This window comes from Sparus aurata, chromosome 3, assembly GCF_900880675.1.
Source record: "Sparus aurata chromosome 3, fSpaAur1.1, whole genome shotgun sequence".
NCBI classification, from domain to species: Eukaryota; Metazoa; Chordata; class Actinopteri; order Spariformes; family Sparidae; genus Sparus; species Sparus aurata.
In genome coordinates, this window is record NC_044189.1 from 14,523,220 (window position 1) to 14,544,211 (window position 20,992).

Sequence of the window (20,992 nt, forward strand, 5' to 3'; positions counted from 1 at the left end):
CACTGTTCCTGAACAGGACCACTGAGACGATGCCAGGAGCTTTTACACCTGGCACTGGCCAAAACAGAAGGGAGGAGCGGTGGCGTAGCTGGTTCCAATTTTTCTTTTTTCTTTCCTTTTTTTTTTGAGCGAAGAAAAAAAGTTTTCACACCGCAGAGAGGGAGTGAGAGAGGATGAAGGGATAGAGGGGAGACGGAGAGGGGAAAGACTGGGAGGAGCAGCAGATAGAAAAAGAGAGAGAGGGAGGGAGAGAGGAAGGAGACAGAAGGACAGGTGCGAGTGATTTTTGGCAGGAAGCGGTCCCCCTTTAGAAGTCTTTGAGATCAACTCTGTGTTTGCCTTCCCATGCTCCTGAGATTGGTGGCGGAGACTGGCAGCACATCCTCTGAAACATGCCAGCTCATTGTAGCCCTCTCCTACCAGCATGACCATATTCTCCAAACGGGGGTTCCCCCTGCCAAAAAGTGGCGCCTGCACACTCGAACACACAGGGCACAAACTTTTTTTCTCACAACCCGGCACAGTCTCGTCTTCTCTGCCATGGTTTACTGACCTAGATATATTCCTGCACCTCTGTTTCTCGCCCACGTTTGGTTTAGGTTGAAGAGCTTCGTTGTTCAGCAGTCGCTGAGGTGTCAAGACAGGTCCTGAAGCATGCTTTTTAAAGGGGCTCCGTGTAGTTTGAGAAGAAATTCAAAGTCTTTTGATATTTTCCATATTAATGGGGTAATAAAACAAACTCAGAAATTACTGAATAAATGAGATGTTCTTAAATGAAAGTAAGGTCCCAAGAACACTGTTGGCAGGGTCCGCCAAATATAAACAAAGTAAAACGGTATGAAACTGTTCACTTTTATGACTGCATAAACTACATTTTAAAGAAGAACTGACAACACAGAGTTTGTTTAGGCATAAAAAATGAGTCAAAGTGAATGAGATGTCTTGCCCAAAACTGCAGAATGCCCCTTTAAATGGTTTTGCTGTCCCGGCTTGCAGAGCAACGACGTAAGTTTAGGCAGTTGAATACTTCTGGGTTGCTCCCTGTGGGAACTTCAGTCGTGCATCATGCTACTTCAGAAGCCTCTCCACCAGTAAGCTGTCACGAATTTGGCATTGAGTCAGCGTCTTGTAAAGTCGTAAAAGAAATGGGTAAATCATTCGCTGGTATTTTAATTCAGTATTTCTGGTCTGGCAGGTACAATCTAAACATTGCTCCAGTGTGGTTTTCTTTTTCATGATCGGGGGCATTTTTGTGGCTTTAATCTTCGAGACTCATGGGGCATGGAGGCGTGTTAATCATGATTAAGCGTAAGAAAAAGGAAGGCTCTCAAGCTTTTAATCGCATGTGTTTTGAGATTATTAGAAATCTTGGATGACATCGGAGCCAGACGAAAATGAGATCACGATGCATCGTGTGTTGGTGTGGAAAACGGCAACTCGGCTATTAGTTCAGCTGAGTTTGAATGTACTTAAAGCGCTGTCAAAGTGTGGGGTAGAGTGTGTGTGGATCAGAAGTTGAGTGGCCCTTTCAAACAAAACTTCTCAACTTAATTTTCTTCGTTCCCTTCCTCTCTCCCTCTTTTCTCTTTCTCCTTTTCTCTCTCTCTCTCTACATTGAACCCCACTTTTGGCTTTCTTTGAATCTGCTCCCTCTGTTGTCTCAGCCAAGACACACACTCACACACTCAGCTGCCGCCGCTTGTTTTGTTTCGACTTAATGAATGCCAAGTGTGTACACACACACACACACACACACACACACACACACACACACACACACACACACACACTTGTCTTGTCTAGCATAACCAATGACTCTTGTCAGTAATGCATAATCACCATTTCCATTTATGAGGGATTACATGCATGTGCGCGCAGGCCTGCACACACACACTGGAAATGTGTGTGTTAATAGACGGCCATAATGTGTCTATTGATTTACTGAAGATGGTGTTTTGAGGGGACCTATATGTAGTGCAACACCGAGCACCTAATGTTCGCACAGTCACAACCAAATAAGCATACATTATGTTTATGTGAAAGCAGGACAGGCGCTCCTTTCGGCCGTGCCTTTAAATTTGGACTATAATCAGAGTCGTGGTTATTGTCTGTGCGCAGATTAAACGGCTTCTCTCTTTGTTGTTCTGTCTCCCTCTCTCTGTCTGGCGGCCTGTCGGTGACTCACCCCGGCATGTCAACACGTCAGTCTCCGAAATCTCCTCTAAACTCTCCTCTCATTGTCGCTGCGGCTTTATAAAAGCCTTCCGCTCCGCTGGAAAATGGCAGGGTGAAGGAGTATTAACCATCCACCACAGTGCATAATGTCACTCAGCGCGCAAACTCGCTGCCATAATCGCTGTCTAATACGAGTGCTAACGCGGCGATTGTTGCGCAGATTAACCGTGTTGCAACTGGTTTTTGCGTGCCGCTTCTTAAAACATAATGCAGCAAAATCTGAATGGTTCATGGGATTTGCAATACACTGTTATTTCTGTATCTGGAGCAATCGGGGCTGCCACTCAGAAAAGTCTTTTAATAGTTTGTGTCCTTTTTGTAGCTGTGGAAATATCTCTTGTAAGCCAAGCTGCTATAATGACTGAAAATACTGCATCAGTATATTGATTTAAGTATGTGTTCCTAAGAATATCTCATTTTGAGATGAAACAAAACCTTTGTGTGTCAACTGAGGTGATCCAATAGAAGCCAGAACATGTTGTTAAATGTAGCTCAATGGAGTTGGAGGTTGTTGATTAGTTGGGAGCAATCTGGATGTGTGTGTTTAGTGCTTGGACCACCCTGCATGTTTGTACATGTGTATTTCAATTAATTTCAAATCTGTTGATGATATCAGGACACTTTTTAAAGGAACAGTTCACTCCAAAATCAAATACACATATTTTTCCTCTTACCTGAAACGCTATTCATCCATCTAGATTGTTTTGGTGTGAGTTGTCAAGTTTTGGGTATCGACATAGAGATGTGTGCTTTCTCTCCAATGTAATGGTACTAGGAACCATTTTCGTTTCCCCGTCATCACACAGAAAGACGCATGCATCTACACATGGGCGACAGGCTAGCTAAGTAAGCTAACTAGGCTAGCTAACGTTACAGCCTGTATTGATTCACATTTCTTTGTGTGCAGTGATAGGGTGTGGTTGGGTAGAGAGGAAAATGGTTCCTCCATGAAACTGCCCACAACAATGTCTGTTGATTATCTTGAGTAAACGCGTCATCATTTCTGGAAGGGACATCGCTGTTGAGTTTTTAATTGTATTATTTTGGCCATCTAGTGCCATTATATTCAAAAAGTGGCAAATATCTCTGTAGAACCAACACCAAAACACAATTGATTCATAAGTAGGAATTTTGTTTTGGATTCTTGGATGAACAGTCCCTTTGAATTAGAACTCGGGCTACATTCCAAAATAATAAAATGTACCTTTTATTTATTGCACTGAACACCACAGCCTCCCGTGTCTGTAGCCCCAAGGCCTGCAGTCCACTCACGGTCTCTGAAGGTCCACATACGTGACTCTGGCTTAATTAGACTGATTGCTTAGCACATACAGAACAATCGCGGATGTTTATTGACCTAACTTGGCTGTGGTCAGCCTGTCCCAGGGGTGATTTAAGGAGGACTGCAAGGTCAGAGGTCATAGGGTTTGAGTTCAGCCCATGTTGTGAAGGGGTGGGGGCTGGCAAATGGCCCAGAGCAGTGGACCTTGACTGCCAACAAAGCCTACATCTAAGTGCGCCGTCTTATCTTTTCTCTCCAAGTGAAAAGAAAGCATAGCAGGAAGTGCTGTTAATTCACAATAAATTCAAAACCTCTGGCCTTAATCTGTGTGCAGCCCATTTGGTGTTTTGAAGTTATTTCAAGTGCATTTGAATAAGTATAATGCCACTTTTGTATATTAGCACTTTCAAGGTGACAAGGGGGACAATGGCTGACTTCCATCTGACCTGATATAGCATTTATATATTCACAGTGATACAGCTAAGCTTGATCTATTGTCAAGATGTCTTTTCTCTCCACATCTGCCTATCAGGCCATCTCCACTCTCATTGTTTCATTCCAAAAAAAAAAAAAAGGAGGGAGAGAGAGAGGGAGGGAGTGGGCGCCAGTGAAAAGCCAAGGTTATATTTAAATATGCACATAAGCCCGGCTGTATCTTAAATCTCAATGAATTTGAGCATTATTGTGGCTACTTGAAGCATATGGCTGCCCCGGCTGGGTCACAGGCACGCACACTATCACACCTCTGAATAACACTTTCACATTTATCTTAATGTCAACGTAAAGCAGTTGAGCGTTAAAACCGCATACTGAAAAAATATACAGAAACACTGTAGTGGTGGTTATTAGGGCCTGCTCCGTGATGACTGCTGTGTGCATATGTGTCCTCCAAGCAGCCCTGCCTCACTGACAAATGATGGTGTTTATTTTTTGTTTGGTGTGCGTATGTGCGACCGGGGTCCGTGCAGGGGGCTGTTTGCATATGTGAAGGTCACAAAGTCAGTGGGTCAATCCACTGCAGTTCCGTCCTCCTCCTAAATGCACTGCGACAGAAAAGCAATAAACACACGGAGTGAGGTTGAGTGTTCAGTTACGACTGTTTACAGTGACCACGCATTAGCCATTTTAGGGTTTGTGTTGCTGTCTTAATATATCATACTGAACTTTCCATCTGGGTAAGCCGCTCCCTGCAGGCTAAGAAGTGACATCTGTAAAAGCCAGCGGATTATTTTTCTTCATTTAAAGAAGGCATAGTCATTTTTCCCCCTTTCCTTCAGTGTGTTAATAAGGTTCTTGTGAACATTTAGAAGTCTACAGAAGCTCCTCTCTCCTACAGAAAACACTGCTCCTTAAACCCGCCCAGTAGTCTGGCCTTTAATTTTGTGACTTTTTGACATCACACTACGTCGTTTGCATAATTTAGGCCGAACTGCTAGTTTTGCATGTAAGAATGTATTTATTTATTTTATTTACTCTTTTTTTGGGTAGCAACATTGGCTCAGGCATATGCAAGCTGACCAATCAGAGCAGACTGGGTATTCAGGAGCCTTCAACAGACAGAAGCTAAAACGGAGCGTTTCAGATGGAGGGGGAATGCAGTGCTGCATCACTGGACAGTATGAGAAAAGTGATGTGTTTTTTGTGTGTTAAAACATGTAAACCTATTCTAGTAGTAACTACAGATAAGATTATGAACCTAAAAATGAGAGCAATACGCCTGCTTTGATACACTTGGAGTGCTTTAATGTGCCAGACTAAAGGGTGTGCAGTTGATGCTGTACAAGAAAAGTTTATCCATGTGAAAACATAGTATCCATGCAGCTTTGTGTTTTAATGCTCATATTTACACATGCGCATGGTGTCAATTACAGTGTGATCACTGTAAATTCACAGAATGCATTCTCACTCATTTTATCTGCTGATGGATCTGATCCGAGGAGACGGAGATAAATGTAGACAGATGAGCAGCCGGAGACATTGATTCCACAAACGTTGTGCTGCTTAATCCCTTTATATAAACATTCATACTCGTATGTACATAAACATGTATGTTGCTCTGATCGGGAACAAAATGGACTCAGGCACACACACACTGAAACAGACACACACGTACACACTCCTCTCGCAGAGCCAGCTGCAGTGAGGTAGTCTTTTATCAGGACCATGTGGGCCATCTGGAGCCAATTAATACAGCCCCTAAGGTACAGACTCTGGATCAGCGCTCTTCTCCTCACACAATAACCTTTACCATGGGAGGGAAGACGAAGTCTGACTGGAGCCCAGCCTCATGCCAACATCGATCAAACCTTTTGGACATGCTGCGTACGAGCTCGAGACTCTGCTTGATTCAGATGCACCTTGTAAAGACTGAGAAGCCAGATTTATGTGAATGTGACATTTCTTTATAACCATTTATACTGGTATGGGTATATTTACTGAAACAGTTGCGATCAGTAAATCATATTCAAATATTGCAAATTACAATTATTCAGTAATAAACAAACGTGTGCTTTTTAAATAATTTGTTGTATTAATCACCTTTTTCTTTTCCTGTCATTTTCCTTGATTTCTGTCGTCCTTGTTCTCTTTCTCGTGGTATGCATGGAGTTTCTGAATGGATGCAATTAAGATGAACAGTTAAATTCCAATTAATTAATACAGCATGTTTTTGGCATCGCCCGCAGCGGCCTGTTTCCAAATAACTTCCCCGTATTAAGAGTGCTTTAGAAGTCAGAGGCTGACACACATTTGCACAAATCAACTCAGGGACTACTAGCTCCTGTTCCCTCGCCAGCCTTATCCAAATATTGGGTTACGGCAGCGCAGCAAAGGTCTGAAACCGAACCGCGCAGCGACTGCCACACATATAACAGCCAAGGCTCTCCTGTGGAGGACCCAGGCATCGTCAACAAGGCACATGGTGTACAGTGCGTGACCCCGGGTCCACAGACACACTCGTCATTAAATGCCTTCTCACATTAAGGCGCCCAGCCATTTCGGTGTGTCATTCCATCCGCTCATTCATTAAAGGTGGAAAATTTCATCCATTTACACAAACGCTAAATATAAACGTTCCCCTAAGCTTCCGAGTCATCCATTACAGCACTCTGTAAAGTTCACGTCTCACCAGTGTTTGCATTACTTTGTTTCCCCCCTCTCCTCCTCTAAATTATATATCACTTGTACATATTGGACTCCATTCATCAATATTTGATATACGTAAAGAATTGAGAGATGCTGATATGCTGAGTTGGCAGCTTGCTCAATAAATCAAACACACATCCAGAGATCGCTCCCGCCTAATCGGCATTTGAAACATTTCTGCTTTGCATCTATTATAAGTGTTTTATGCACAAATGAGTTGATATTTGGCTTAATAAATCAGCTGTTGTCGGCTCCACACACACACACACACACACACACACACACACACACACACACGTGCTTAGTCATCTAGTGTTTTGCACTCTCTGGCTGATGGTATAAGAAGTCGGTCTGGTTTGAGGTTTCCAGTTGTGACTCCGTCCTCCCATGCTGAGAGTTTATCGACTGAGTGTAAGGGGGGATTTTTTTATTTAAAATTTTTTTTGATGGACAAGGGTCGGCGAGGAGGGTGGAGCCGGGAGGGAATGTCTTTTCTTACACGGGGCAGATGCTTTGCCGACGCCTCTCGAAGTGTAAGTCAAGATGACCACAGCCAGAGCCATCACAGCAGTTCCCATGGAAACGGGCGTCGCTGCGAAGGTGTTGATAAGATGGAGACCGAAGAAGAGGGTGCGATGTCTTTGATTGATGGGGTCTGTGTGCATGTGTGGGATCTATGTCAACTGTCCAAATTTGTGATCCGTCTTTTAGCTTAGAGGAAACACATTGAACAAGCCGCAGTTGGTTGTCCTCTCTATCCCATCATCATCGCCACCTCCTCCCTTTGTTTCCCCACTTCCTTTTACGAGGGGAAGTCACAAACGGCCCCTTTATCCTCTCCCTTTCTTCTGCCTCCTTTTTCGTCTCCTCACCGGCTGACGGGGGTCGTCAGAAAATTTTCTCACCCCGTCCCTCTGGGAGATAATCAATGTTAACGCGTCTACAGTGGCACGTGTAATATTAGACATTAGAGCAACCCTTTGAAGGCTGGATGGCTGGGGGGGTAGCAGGAAGGGATGGAGGGAGGAAGGGATGGATGAAAGGTGGATTAGAAAGAGATGAATGGGGACATCCTGCTGTAATCTCTCTGCTTTTTCTCCCTCTATCAGATCTCTGTTTCCTCTTTTCCCCCGCTGCCTCTCGCTCTTCTTCAATCAGGGCAATCAGGCTAATTTTAACTCACGTAAGCCTCACTTACCTACTATGGCACTGTACCAATTAGTATTCTATAGTTCAACACGCATGGGAACATGGTGTACCCTGACTACACACACACACACACACACAGACACAGAGGCAGCCGTCCTCTGGGCAGACGGAGGACTAAATCAGAGGATCACGTTACCACTCAGTCCTCAGCGCAGTTGCAGCCCTTACAAAAGCAGTCATGTCACTGCAAATTGTTCCCATGCCGTTTTCTCAACATTCAACTGTTCTCTGAAAAGTGTGTGTGTGTGTGTGTGTGTGTGTGTGTGTGTGTGAGACCTAAGCGCTAAGCTTGATCGTCACGCCGTCCTTTATGACTAAAAAGAAGTCGCTCTGCATTGACATATTGGCAAAACTTAAAGGACATTGCTCAGTTTTCCGAGGAGCCCGCCTGAACATTTTTTGCTATAATTGTTTTCCACGCTCTAATTTCCCACCGCCCTTGATGGTGATAATCACAGTAATTCCATCTTGGCCACCTGATTTTCCAAAGAGGAGCGCTGTCTGTCATCTTTTTAAAATAATCACCTGCTGAAGTTGTGGTTCTCACAGCGGAAGGCGACACGCTTCTATTTTTCCCGTTCCCCCCTGCCTGCGGATCCACCGCCAAACCTCTGCATTATCCCATCTTCATCTGTTTTTATTACCTTTTTTTTATTATTAGGCTCGTCTTTGCTGTTGGCATGCCAATAAATGAAGATGACAAGAACTGATAAAACAGAGATGTACGTAAAGAGAGATTTAGTCCAATTACTGGAGATTACCTGTGACTGCAAACTGTATTTTCAGCGAGTTTTGGAAAGTCCCCCCCCAGCGCATCTCCCATGTTAGTTAATAGGTAACAGATAACAGAGGATCGTCCCGGGGAAACCTGCGGCGTGTTTAGAGAGGATCTGGTTGACTGTCTAGACAGGATGTAGTAAGCACTATTAGCTCATCTGCCTCTGTCCCCATTTTTTTCTTCTTTACTTCTGTTGTCATGCTGCCTGTTTTCATTTTTTGTGCGTCAGTCAACTATTCCCCCTCTCTGGCCCTTTTTAAGTAGTTAAATAGGATCCCATTCATGTAAAGCTGGAGCAATAAAACTATCCAGGGTTTAGCTTACCAAAGAGGCTTTTATGGAGAGCTGTGCTTACTATTTAAAAGTGTTTCGTAGCACAGCTTAGTCTGCCGCTGCTCCCTCCTCCTCCTCCTCCTCCTCCACGATATTAAATTGCAGATGATTGAATTTATAGAACGGTGGGACACGTTTGGGTGGCAGCACATTTGAACCATTAGCATAGACACAGCTATGCAGCCATGGGCACGGTGAAGTCTTTGGAAAAGCATAAAAAAATTTTTATTAATAAGAAATGAATATTGGGTATGCAGCTGCTGTAAGGAGAGAGTTCAAGGTTCATCAAAGTCTACAAGCATGCATGCACTCATACAGTACTTGACCCTGTAAACTTCTCTGTCTTCAGTAAGATTTTGAAAGAGAAGAAGAATGTGATTAAGATAGGTATATTGGAAGGGAAAGACCATGGGTGAACAACAGTGTGTTTTTATTGCTGTAAAATGTTGCATATTACATGTATAATAGGACGTAATGTCAATTATAGGCAGTGTAGGGATATGAAAGAGATGGAAAAGCTTCTTGACCCTTGATGGATTTTACTGCAAACTGTGCAGTGATGTTGACTTATTTCTATCAAATTAAAGCTCTGTACCAACACAAAGGTTCTGTAGCAAAAGTCATATTTATCCTTCAGTACATACCTTGAAATTAAACTACAGTATTACCCGTGCTCGGCTTGAAGTTGTCAGTTCTCTCTCGTAATTTGACAGTTTCCACGTAGGGTCTGATGCATGTTTGTGGTCAACGTTAACACAGCAACTGTGATTGCAGCATCTCTGTGTATAATGTGTCCTTCCCACTTCTTCTCACGCAGCGTCTTACTCGGTCACGCAAACCTCCCTGCCTCCAGCTTCCCTCCCGGCGCTCCGTCCTCCCCACTCTCCATCACTTCATCTCACTTTCTCGCTACGGCCTCATCCCTTTTGGTACTTCTCTCGGTCTGTATGTCCTGCTCTCTCCATCCCTTGTGGGCACAGCCAGAGTTATATTATGGCATGCGTGCAGACTTGGAGGGTAAAAGTTTCATGAGGACAGACGTGGAGTTGAGTAGGCAAGGGTTTTATCTATACAAGTCTTTTTTTGAGTTTGCTTTTGATTGACTAATCAAGTCATCAAGTGAGCTTTGCAGCTTCTGTAACCGGCCTTGAATAGATTTGAGGATTTATTGGTCCATTCTGTTCTTTTTCTCAGCTTTCCATCATTTTTATGATTCCGATTTTACTTGACTGTATTCGTTTTGTCCATTCCTGATATACGTCCCAGTGTTGTCACCATACTGACATTTCTGTCTTCAAAAAAATACCTTTAAAAAGAATTCAGATTGTCGATACCAATGGGGGAAAAAATAATTTTATTAGATGATGAATATAAAAGGGCTGTTTTCTTGGCTGGTAGCAGAGAATCGTGAAAAGACTGTTGTAAACATTAAAACATAACATCATTTTGGCATCATTCACTTTTCTCTCTTTAGATTAAGCCTTTTATAAACAATATGTGTGTGTGAGTGTACTTGCTGTCTGAAAGAAGAGACGGTAGGAAAGTGCAGCTGGAACATCCGGTGTATCAGTGCTGCAGAATATAAGTATTGAAACTCATTTTAAATATTCAGCATTGATGCACGGATATTGTCAACACTACCATGTCCCTTCCTCTGTCTTTCATTTACTATCATCTGCAAACATTCTCTCTATCCAACCTGGTTGACAACCCTCCTGAAAACTCAGCTTCTCTCACCTTGTTCTTATTTTCTCTCCTCCATTCCTCAGAATTATCTCGGCTCCTTCATGCGTGTGCTGCCTCCCTGCCCTCAATCTTCGTTCTCCGTATTTTGACAGTAAATCACAGCCTTGTGTGAAGTGACACCTGTCCCCATTGTGTTGTTTTGCCTATTGAACCGTCGTGTTCTTTGTTCTGTAATAGCAGGGGGAAAGCGCACCTCCTGTGTGCACCTAGCTCTTTACGTGGATGTTGAATTAAGGCAGCGCTATAATACCTTCTAGATTACTTTTCACCGCCGTTTGTTTGGAGACTAAATGCTTTAAATGTTGTGTACAGTAGACGTTTTTTGAACATTCCAAATCGAAAGCCAATTAGATTTGTGTAAATGCTGATCACTTTGGTGTACTTACCGAATTCCAGCTCGTAAAAATGCCAGGCGGCTCGAGTCGCCGGCTTTTGTTTACCGAGTGTTTTGATTATAAACAAACGGGTCGTGTGCAAACAGCGCCCTGTTCGGTTTCCCTTGCACGCCGCGTCCAAATGCGGCGCTTTTGGCGAAGCGCGTGCAATCATCTCTCAATTTCTCACACATCGAGCTCACACCCGTGTCACGGCAGGAAATTGACACGTTTTGACACCGCGCTGCTCCCTGATTGAAGTGTAATCGGAACCCTGCACCTTTTTCAGGGTGCCCAAATGCATTGTGGGTGATCTCCAGACATGATCATATCTTCCCTTTACTTCAATCCTGCCCGTGGCAAATTGACAAATAATACCAGGATATCACATTGCTTCTATCACTACGCCTCAACGTTTGTAGCATCGCTCGCGCGCACACACACAGACACACGCGCGGCTGAACTAATCGATTGAGGCCACTTGCTGGTTCGTGTGGCCCCTGACAGTCTATGACTTTAATGGTTTGTGTGCGGGTGGCTGTGCCTACATGTTAAGTGTGTGTGTGCGTGTGTGTTCGTGCGGCAGTGTGACAAGAAAGTCCATCGCTTTCTCTCAGACATGCACTCCTTTAATATTCTCCTCCTTCCCCCGCTGCCACCGACACACACTGTGAAATAAAGAGAGAAAAGAGACAAGCAGAGGGAAGAATGAGAGAGACTCTCAAAGGTGTGCTGCGCCACATAGCAAAGTAAGCACAAGGCAGAAGGAGGGAGAATAAAATGGTGACGTGAAAGAAGAAGAAATGATGAAAGAACGCTGGAGAGATAAAGAAACTCAAGTTGTTTGGACGGTGTTTGTGTGTGCTTGTCAGTACACATGTACCTGGTTATCAGCCGCCGCGGCTGGTTCTGCCTTAAAGACGGCTTAATTATCTTTCAGTTGGCGCTGAACAGGAATGAAATTGGAACTACTACATGTAACTGCTCGGTGGAATTACACAGATCTACGTGCAAATACACAAAAACTGAGTGACCATGTCACCCAGCGACTGTGTGTGGGTGCCATAGCATGCAAGTGATCACAATGGGCACACACACACACACACACACACACACACACACACACACACACACACACACACACACACACACACACACACACACACACACACACACACACACACACAGACACACACACACACACACACAGCTAATCAATTCTTCACTACAGGGTAACTGTTTCAGCAATTTACTCTACAGTGATATGATAGCCACAGGGCCACAGTAATAAAACAGCTGAGTGTGTGTGTGTATGTGTGTATGTGTGTGTGTGTGTGTGTGCGCTTGTAAAACTATGATTTTAATCACATGCAGACTGCTTTCTTTGCTGAGAAGTGTGGGGACAGCTCTGTATGTATTTAATGTTTATTTCTCATGTGTAGTTGCATGGGTTTATTTCAAATCAATGCAATATGTCGTACCAGTCTCATCCTCAGTTCTGTGTAAAACCAAAGTCCTTATATGCAAGCCTTCTCTCTTGGCAGCCATCTTGGCAACGCCCCTTGCAGTAATCCAAGCTAACACGACCAGGCCCCCTGTCTATATGAATGTGGAGTGAGCTGTAACTTCAAAATGAATGAATACAAACTCGACATGTAGAATTGCAAGTGGAATCTGATCTGAAAGGTTATACTTCTACTGTGCATGAGCATGGGGTGACACCAACTACTTTTACGGCTCAGTACAGAGTGCTGCTGTCGGCTCTTCCCAGCAAACAAGATGTGAGTTCAGTGTCTGACGTTTGAATAACCCCACTTTACTTGGTGATCCTGTTCATTAGCGTGATATCCTTCCTCTTCCATGCTTATTAGAAGTACGCCTAAAAGTGCAGCGTTCCAACTTTTGTCGGGAATCAAGTTTGTCAAATCTAATAAAATGCATTAAATGAATCAGTGCCATGCTCGCTGTGGATTAGACACTGGTGAGCTCACATAATACACCATTTCTAACTCTTCCCTTCTTCCCCTCTCCCTCTCAGACCTCGGCTCCAGGCCCAGAGGAAGTTTGCCCAGTCGCAGCCCAACTCGCCCAGCACTACGCCCGTCAAAGTGGCCGAGCCGGGCAGCCTGAACACCGGCCTGGCCACCGTGCCCTCCTCATCCCTGACATCGCTCTCCTCTTCGTCCCTGTCCTCTTCCATTCAGGACCTGTCCAGACGCAAGCCCAAGACGGAGGACTTCCTCACCTTCCTCTGCCTCAGAGGTAAGACACGGCGGAAAGGAGGGATTGTCGTTGAAGAAGACAGCTGCAGATACAATATTAGAGGTTATTGTGAGTCCAGGACACCAGCTGAGGCTGGAGAACAGTTTGCTACTGTTTGGCCGTCTATGAATAGGCCTGAATAATGATTTCCAAGGCCTGGCCTGTTTGTGCAACTCTCAGATAACAGTCTAAAGGGAAACCTGAGCTGTGGTTAAACACTTTGCTCTGCTCTTTATTATAGATGCTCTCACATGCGCACAAAGAGAAAAACACAAGCAGAGTTTTTGTGAAGTCAAGTTCTGATCACCCTCCACCCACTCATGCACACACGAAAACCACACACGCACGGATACTACAAATAAGTGTGTACTCGCCCCAGGCTAAGATTATCCCGCATTTCATCCGCTTACACATCTCCCCCTCCTACCTTTCAACAACTATCTGTCTCTTTAACACCTTGCCCATCACCCCTTACCGCAGCAGCTGTTCGTTACATAGTTCTCACACTCACACACGCTCCTCACTACAAACACTACACAGGTTCATCGACACTATGTAGCACCCTCGATGTCAAATGAACTGTAAAAGCCACGGCGGAGTAATTAGCAACAAAGTTGGTCGCGTGAGTGTGCGCGTGCCGCACACAGCAGCAGCATTGTTTCGTGGGAGAGAAAGTATTTTGGATAAATGTGAGCACTGAGATTCTATCACACGCCCGTATAAACTGCCTGTGTACAGTAGCTCAAATTAACCAAGACCCCCCCCCCCCGGCACTCATAGCAGCTAAAACAATCCCTGTTCTCTTTTGCTCTGGAGTTAATGAAGGATTCATGTTACTTATAATCTGCGCTCTGCTGGCCAGCGAACAGAGAGGGGGCTAGTCCGCTGCCAGCAAGAAGTTTCTGCTAGAGCTCTGAAGTTCTGCTTAATTTCAAGACCAAAGACCCATGAGCCTGCTTTCAGAATCTCCACTGTGCTTTATATAGCTGAGCTTTTGGATTAGAAAAACTGATTAGAAGATTCTCTATTTCATGTCTTGTGTGTAGACAGGCTTGTACATAAGATGTAAGGAAGTTTTCTCTCCATTCATGTCTGTCTTTAGTCACCTCTTTACTTATGAAACATAAAGGGAGAGGGAATGACACATTTAAGTCCTGAATATGTATTTAAAAAAAAAAAAAAGTTTGGGACCATTTTCTCAACAACCTTGGCTGTGACTTTTCTCCGCTATCTTAATTTGACTCTTTGTTAAATACTCCCGCTCACCTTTTTTTCTTAAACACGTCCTCACAATCAGAATTAACTCATTTGGAAGACAAAAACCTCCTCGCTTCAGATTAATTTACCGTTATCATTATTAACCTCTGCCCATCTTAAAAAGTAGGCTGAAAGCCTCCGGAGAGGCAAATTTAGATCTGAGCCTGTTGGGACGTGGCGGCTATACGTTGCTATTCTGACGAGAACACTCCCATTATGGAGTGTCATTTTAACCTTTCAGGGCTCATTCAAAAGCGCATAATTGGAGGTTGCTAAAAACTGACTGAAGCTTTCGGTGAGAAGGGCTTTGATTTGCATATATAGGCCAGGATGTTACATAGGCTAATGATATAATGTCCCATATACTTTTGAAGTGGGGATTATTTTGGGCTCTGGGTACTAAGCTAACCCCTCCCTTATATGTGGAGTGCTGGACTAATGAGGTGTAGGTGACTGGTCCTGACTCAGTCTTGCTGCTTTCTCTCTTTATAATTAAGGTTAGGAATGGTGCCTTGCAAGCTGATTTCTAGTGTGTGTGTGTGTGTGTGTGTGTGCGCGTGTGTGCGCGCAAGGTCTACTGCGCTACCAGAGCTAATTTTAGAGCTAGGCTGCTAAGCTAACGATTGAATGGTTTTCCACTGGGCTTTTTCCACTCTGCCGCTCCCTGCTTCACCGCTGTATTTATAGACCTGCTTTAGCCTTGTGTGTATGTGCGTCTACTATCCTCGCTGCGAGGATGACATTTTGCTGCGCGGGGCTTCTTCTGCTCCGTTTTCCCCCTTGGCCTCTCATATGACCCATATGCAGGGACCCTTAGCAGGAGAGGGACATGGGAGAATGTCAGCGGAGCCCTTGAGGTTGCGCGTCTCTGAGCCGGCGCGTGTTTGTGAGTGCAAATCCCCGCTCACCGCTGATGTTGCCTGTTCTGCTTATCTCGTGTGTGCCCTGCCATTGTGTGTGTGTGTGTGTGTGTGTGTGGCATCCAGGGTATATGACGAGACACAGCCCACGAGGACGACCGCGTTAGCCTGGTTAATCTTTTCAAAGGGACTGGAGTCTTTGATATTGTCTGAAACCCCCAATCCCCTTTAAGATTCTGATGTGTGTCTCTCTGGTGATCTGACCACCACACACATTAGGCTGCTTCATGTCTGCCACCAAAACGCCTCTGACAGGATCACCAGCTATATTATGGAAATCTCAAATCCGTGATCTCCATAAATCGCTTTCATTTCAATTTGATTTTGACTTTTTTTTTTTCCCCCAGTTCTTAGGAGAGCATTTAGCCACATTTCTACCCCTATCAGTGGAGATTTTTGGGATTCGTCCCGGGTCAAACGTTCACCATGTGTAAACACACCGCCCCACACACCCACTGCACTGTTTGCTTTTCTTATCTGGTAAACATTACACATCCAACCCCAAAGGGTTCTATTCATCACTCATTGTGACAGCGACATAAAAGCTGTTTGAACGTGACGGATTTGAGGCGGCGAAGTTAGCGACAAGAAACAAATGTTGGACTCTTGTGAAATCGCAACTCAACCTTTGCGTCCAATCAGAGTTTGTAACTGAAAACGTCTCGTCTCTTCTGGGATTCTATGTTTCCACTGGTGGGGGTGTTGTTGCCGTATCCGAGCAAAAGTTATTTTTAATTCCTCCAGGGGGGAGCAGGGCTGCACGATTATTCTGATGCAACGTGGGAGTAACCGGACAGAGAACTGAAAAGATTTCTCACTACTGTATAGAAGGATGCGCACCATGTATGCTCACCACCCACACTGTCTAGGGCCTATGTACTGTATTTATCTCACCGCTCATCACACACGCACACACTCTTGCACACAAGCAGAGTGCTCAGGCCTTGCCTGTGTTCTCAGAATGGTGTTTATGTGTGGTCCAGGCCTGTAGTTGGGCTGTTTATATCCATGGAGAAAGCCATTTGGGTGGTAGCCAGACAGTCTGCCTCTGCTCTGTCTGCCTCTGGTAACCCAGAGGGTGTAGAGCGGCTAGTGGCAGGGTGGGGGCAGCACTGAGCAGAGCAAACTGAAGTGTATGTTTCTATTAAGCTTTCCAAGTCACTTAAGAGTTTCACGTCAAGAGGTTTAGGGTATTTGGGCTAGGGGTAAGGGTTTGGGGTCATGGTTGGGGATTGGGGTTAGGTTTTGGGGTCAGGGTTGGGGCTTTGGATTGGGTTAAGGTTGGGGGTCGGGGTTGGAGTTGGGGGTCAGTTTTAGGTTTAGGGTTAGGGCTATGGCTAAATTGAGCAGACTTTTAGAATTGACAGTTGTGCTAGCATTCATTAGATATAATATCCAACAATAAATATAGCGACTAGTTTGTTTTTGTTCATTTTTGGAAGGTATTTACTGAAGTTTGAAAGCTCGCACACAAACAAACAGTGTACACATTGACATAGATGAGATAAGAATAGACTAGGGAGTAAATGAATAACGATGTGCACACAAACTCCTGGAAATTGGTCTCTTGCATAAGACTAATTTTCAGGAGTGTGTGTGTGTGCATGTACTAGTATGTCTGTGTGTATGTGCACCGCCGCCGTGTTTACCTCTGGGCCTTCTCCCTTTTGCCTGCCAGCTCCCAGTGTGTGGTGCCTCTCTCACAGGTTCAGCGAGGCCAGTCTCTCTCCACTCTGTTTACGTAACCTCCCAGCCCTGACCCAGTGAACCAAAGACCTCTGATTCTTAGTACGCGATTCCCCATGTGATATCAACTTCACATGTGGTTTTTAAGAGAAAGACTGCCAATCCCAGGAATAGCGTGTTGGACCTTCTGTCTTTGTAGCTTGATTGTTAATTTTTATTTAGTTTGATGCTGTTTTTTACGGTCTGAGAGTCTTGCTTAACTAGACCCACATTTCTACTCTGGAGAATGGGAATTCGAGCAGAGTTGCAACTTTCTTGTCGCTCACGACGCTGCGCAGAAGTTGGCCGTGAAACACTGACACTCTTCCGCATTCTCCTTTAAGAGCACCGCCACTGTTTGTGGGGTTAATGGTTTTGCTGACATCAAGGAATGTCAATTGGAGATGCAATCCTTAATCCTCTTTCAGTGTCTCTCTCTCTGTTTCTTCCCTAGTGACTGAGAACAGTGTTGGCAGAGCTCCGCTGTGGGAGATAACTTTTCCTCTCCATTGCCAAAGAGCTGAGATTTGTCTCCCTCTCTGACCTTCCCTTAAAAAACGGCGTTCGCGCCTCCTGCGAGTCACTTTGCCCTAAGTCAGCACGTCCACACGTCCCCATGGCAGCTAAAAACCCTCCTGATTGACTATTTAAATAGTCCTCATTGTTTCAGTTCTCAGTTAAGGGGACAAAAGAAGGGTAGCCAGAGAAAGGAGGGTTTGTAATTATGCCCCCCCTCCACCCTACACCCCACCCAAGAGCCCTGTTAAAAATGACAATCCTAATAGACTCTTTCAGACCTAATTATGATTTGTCTGCGGTCGGAATGAGGTGGATGAAAAGCCGATGTAATTGGGGGATTGGGCTCAAGCCCTGTTGGAGGTCTGGAAGAAGGACTGAGTCGTGTTTTTGTCACTGTGTGTGTGTGTGTGTGTGTGTGTGTGTGTGTGTGTGTTGATGGATTCAGGGTCGGGATGCCAGCGGTCAGTAAAAGACCACTCTGTTGGTTTGGCAGGCTCTTTCTGTCTTTGTCTCGTCTGCCTTCTCTCCCTCCAGACGGCCTTATTTTGAGGATCTTGAATATATTAGAGTGCTGTTGTTGCATCTCTTTATGTCTGATCTCTGGTCCTTTTTTTTCCTCCATGTTGCTTGTTTCTGTCGCTGATAAGATAAATACCGGTTTATTTTATTATATTTTTTATTTGCTTTCTTACCTTTGCAGTCTGCTCCATCTCAGCAGTCAGTTTCTACTCCTTCCGTATTATCAACTCTCTTACAATGTCTTTGAGAACCTTGTATTGTGATGTGTATATATTCCCAGTAGTGAAATGTAATTAATTACATTTACTCTAAAGCCGAGTAACCGTAATTAAGTACAATTTTGAAGTTTCAAAGTACCTTTGTGTAGAAGTAAAAGACTTCTACTCAACTATGTTTAGAGGCAAATATTACAACTAACAACTTATGAATGATGCTATATTATCGTTTATTAAAGGTGCAATTTATACAAATTGGCCACCTGTTGAGTTCATACGCAGAATACCACCACTAACTGTAGCTGCGGTTAGCTCAGTTAGCAGTGCAGCTAGTGGTTCAGGCTAGGAGCAACAGAGATGGAATCAAAACTGTTACTCCTTGTCACCTTGGTGATCATTTTTAGTGAAGTTTTTTTTTTTTACATTTTCAACCAGATTTTTTTAACTTATTGCACCTTAAAAGCTATCCCGCAGCATACACATTAGTGATTAACACACACAGGAGTGTTCTAAAGTTGAGACCACATTAAACATCTCTAATATTGTCACATAAATCTGAATATGATCAGAAAGTTTGAGGATTCATACTGCAGCAGGGTAATGAGCTTTTACAGAACTACCTCCGGACTGTCCTCCAGTATTTTTACACTGTAGTACTGCTACTTTTACCTAAGTACAGGATGTAAATACTTCATCAATGACTGAGCCATTTTTTAATGGTTCTCAGGACAAAAGTACTGTAAAGGCAAACGCACACTTCTGCTAATGTATTTAAACATTTCACTTGTTCATCTCCTCGTCCCTGCACCCCCTTAGAAACACACACACTCCTCCTTCCATTTCTGCCCCGGGAGCTGTGGTCTGTTTGCCATTGGCCCTCTGACCCCTGTTCAGACCAGTAAATTACAGCCATTTAGCTAATGAAGCAAGTCATTATGAGCTGATTGGGCCGGTGTGCGCCGCCCCGGTGTGTTTGTTTGGTCTAAGAGAGGAGCGTTTGCTCTGTCGCCAAGACAAATGACATGTCTCTGCAGTATGTGTGTGTGTGTGTGCGCGCGTGTGTGTTTTCTTTAGGTGCATGTGTGTGTGTGTGTTTCTTTAGGTGCATGTGTGAGGCTTCATGTATGTGTGCTGCGGTCATCTCGCTTTGAGACACGAAAATTGTACTCTGCTACGAAGTCAAGTTCAACCACTTATAATTGTCCACATCCTACTTCAGATGCTGTGTGCCAAGAAACCACAGAATAAACACACACTAGGCGTGGGTGATGAGGGCTTCTTTAACCAGACGTGGTGTGAGAATCTTTCCCATACCGCTTGGGTCACTATGGATTATGTAAAAGCCGTATTTCAGTGTTGTTGAACAGTTTTTGCCCTACAGACCTCCTTTAGAAGTTAAGGAGAGCAGGTAAAACTCGTTTTATCTGCTGTGGGAATCTGCTGCCTCTACACATTTTTTTCCCTCTGCAACTCTCAGAGGAGATAATTAGAAACTGGCAGAGCTGCAGTGTGAAAACTGTGATCCAAGGCACAACAAGATGTATTATTACCGGGCTCTATTTTTTCCTTATTCTTTTTTTTTTTTTTTTTTACTGTGTAAAAGCTTTTCTTAGGAGTATGAAGTTTAAACTTAAGCTTTCAAAATAAATTCAACGTGACGTGCGGTAACCACGGGTCCCCCGGCTGGCCATTAATAGCAGTTAGCTCGCTTTAAAATTATAATTAATCTAAGCTCACAGATGTAGCTTATGCTTTAGACAAGTGAGTTGGAATAATGATTTCAGTATGCTTATTATTTGATGTTCTCTAAAGTAATCCATCAAATCAACGTCGTTTAAGATTTACAGCAGCTTGCTGGGATTTTCTTGCTTTCACGCTCCAGTGTTCCCAAAAAAAACCCCTCTAACTTTCTGTTTTTAGTTTTGTAGCTCTGCAGTGGAGGCTGTAGTAAAAGAGGATGCTGCAGTGTGCAATGGTACACTGGTCTGTGTGGTACTGGTTAGCACCAGTTAAGCCTTGTACCATGTCTCCTTTGTCATTAGGGAAAGCCCGAGCTTAGTCAGGGTGTCACTTAAGTATTGAATGAATCCTCACACTGACACACAGATGTTTAGTGTGTCCAAGCTAAGCTGCACTCTCTACCGATGGTGTGAATGTGTTTGTGTGTTTCTACATCACGTTATTCTTATGACTGATCATATTCTCTTCAGACCTTGTGACGTTTTATTGCTGCTTTCTGGCTTGTTCCTGTGTAATTGAATAATTTTGCTGCACGTGTTTTATCTCTACATTTTTATTAAGCCACTTAATGATGTATTGAATGTGTGGAATCTAAGATAAGTATTCAGCGCCCTCCAAAACAGGAGTTCTAATTAAATAACTGGCCTGGCAAATTCTTAATTCGCTTTCTCTCGTTTTAATCTGTATAGCTTAATGCAGGCTAGTTAAATTCAGCCTATTTTTCAGAGGCTTGG

The 20,992-nt window shown here is 44.1% G+C and overlaps 1 protein-coding gene across 2 annotated transcripts in view; it reads left to right on the forward strand.

The window, feature by feature from the left end:
* Window positions 1-20,992, forward strand: part of jarid2b (jumonji and AT-rich interaction domain containing 2b) — a 112,322-nt gene that overhangs the window by 65,492 nt on the left and 25,838 nt on the right. For both annotated transcript variants that reach the window (XM_030413138.1, XM_030413140.1), the window contains exon 4: window positions 13,140-13,363. In XM_030413138.1, the coding sequence (XP_030268998.1) occupies window positions 13,140-13,363 (224 nt within the window). The remainder of the gene's footprint in view (window positions 1-13,139; window positions 13,364-20,992) is intronic.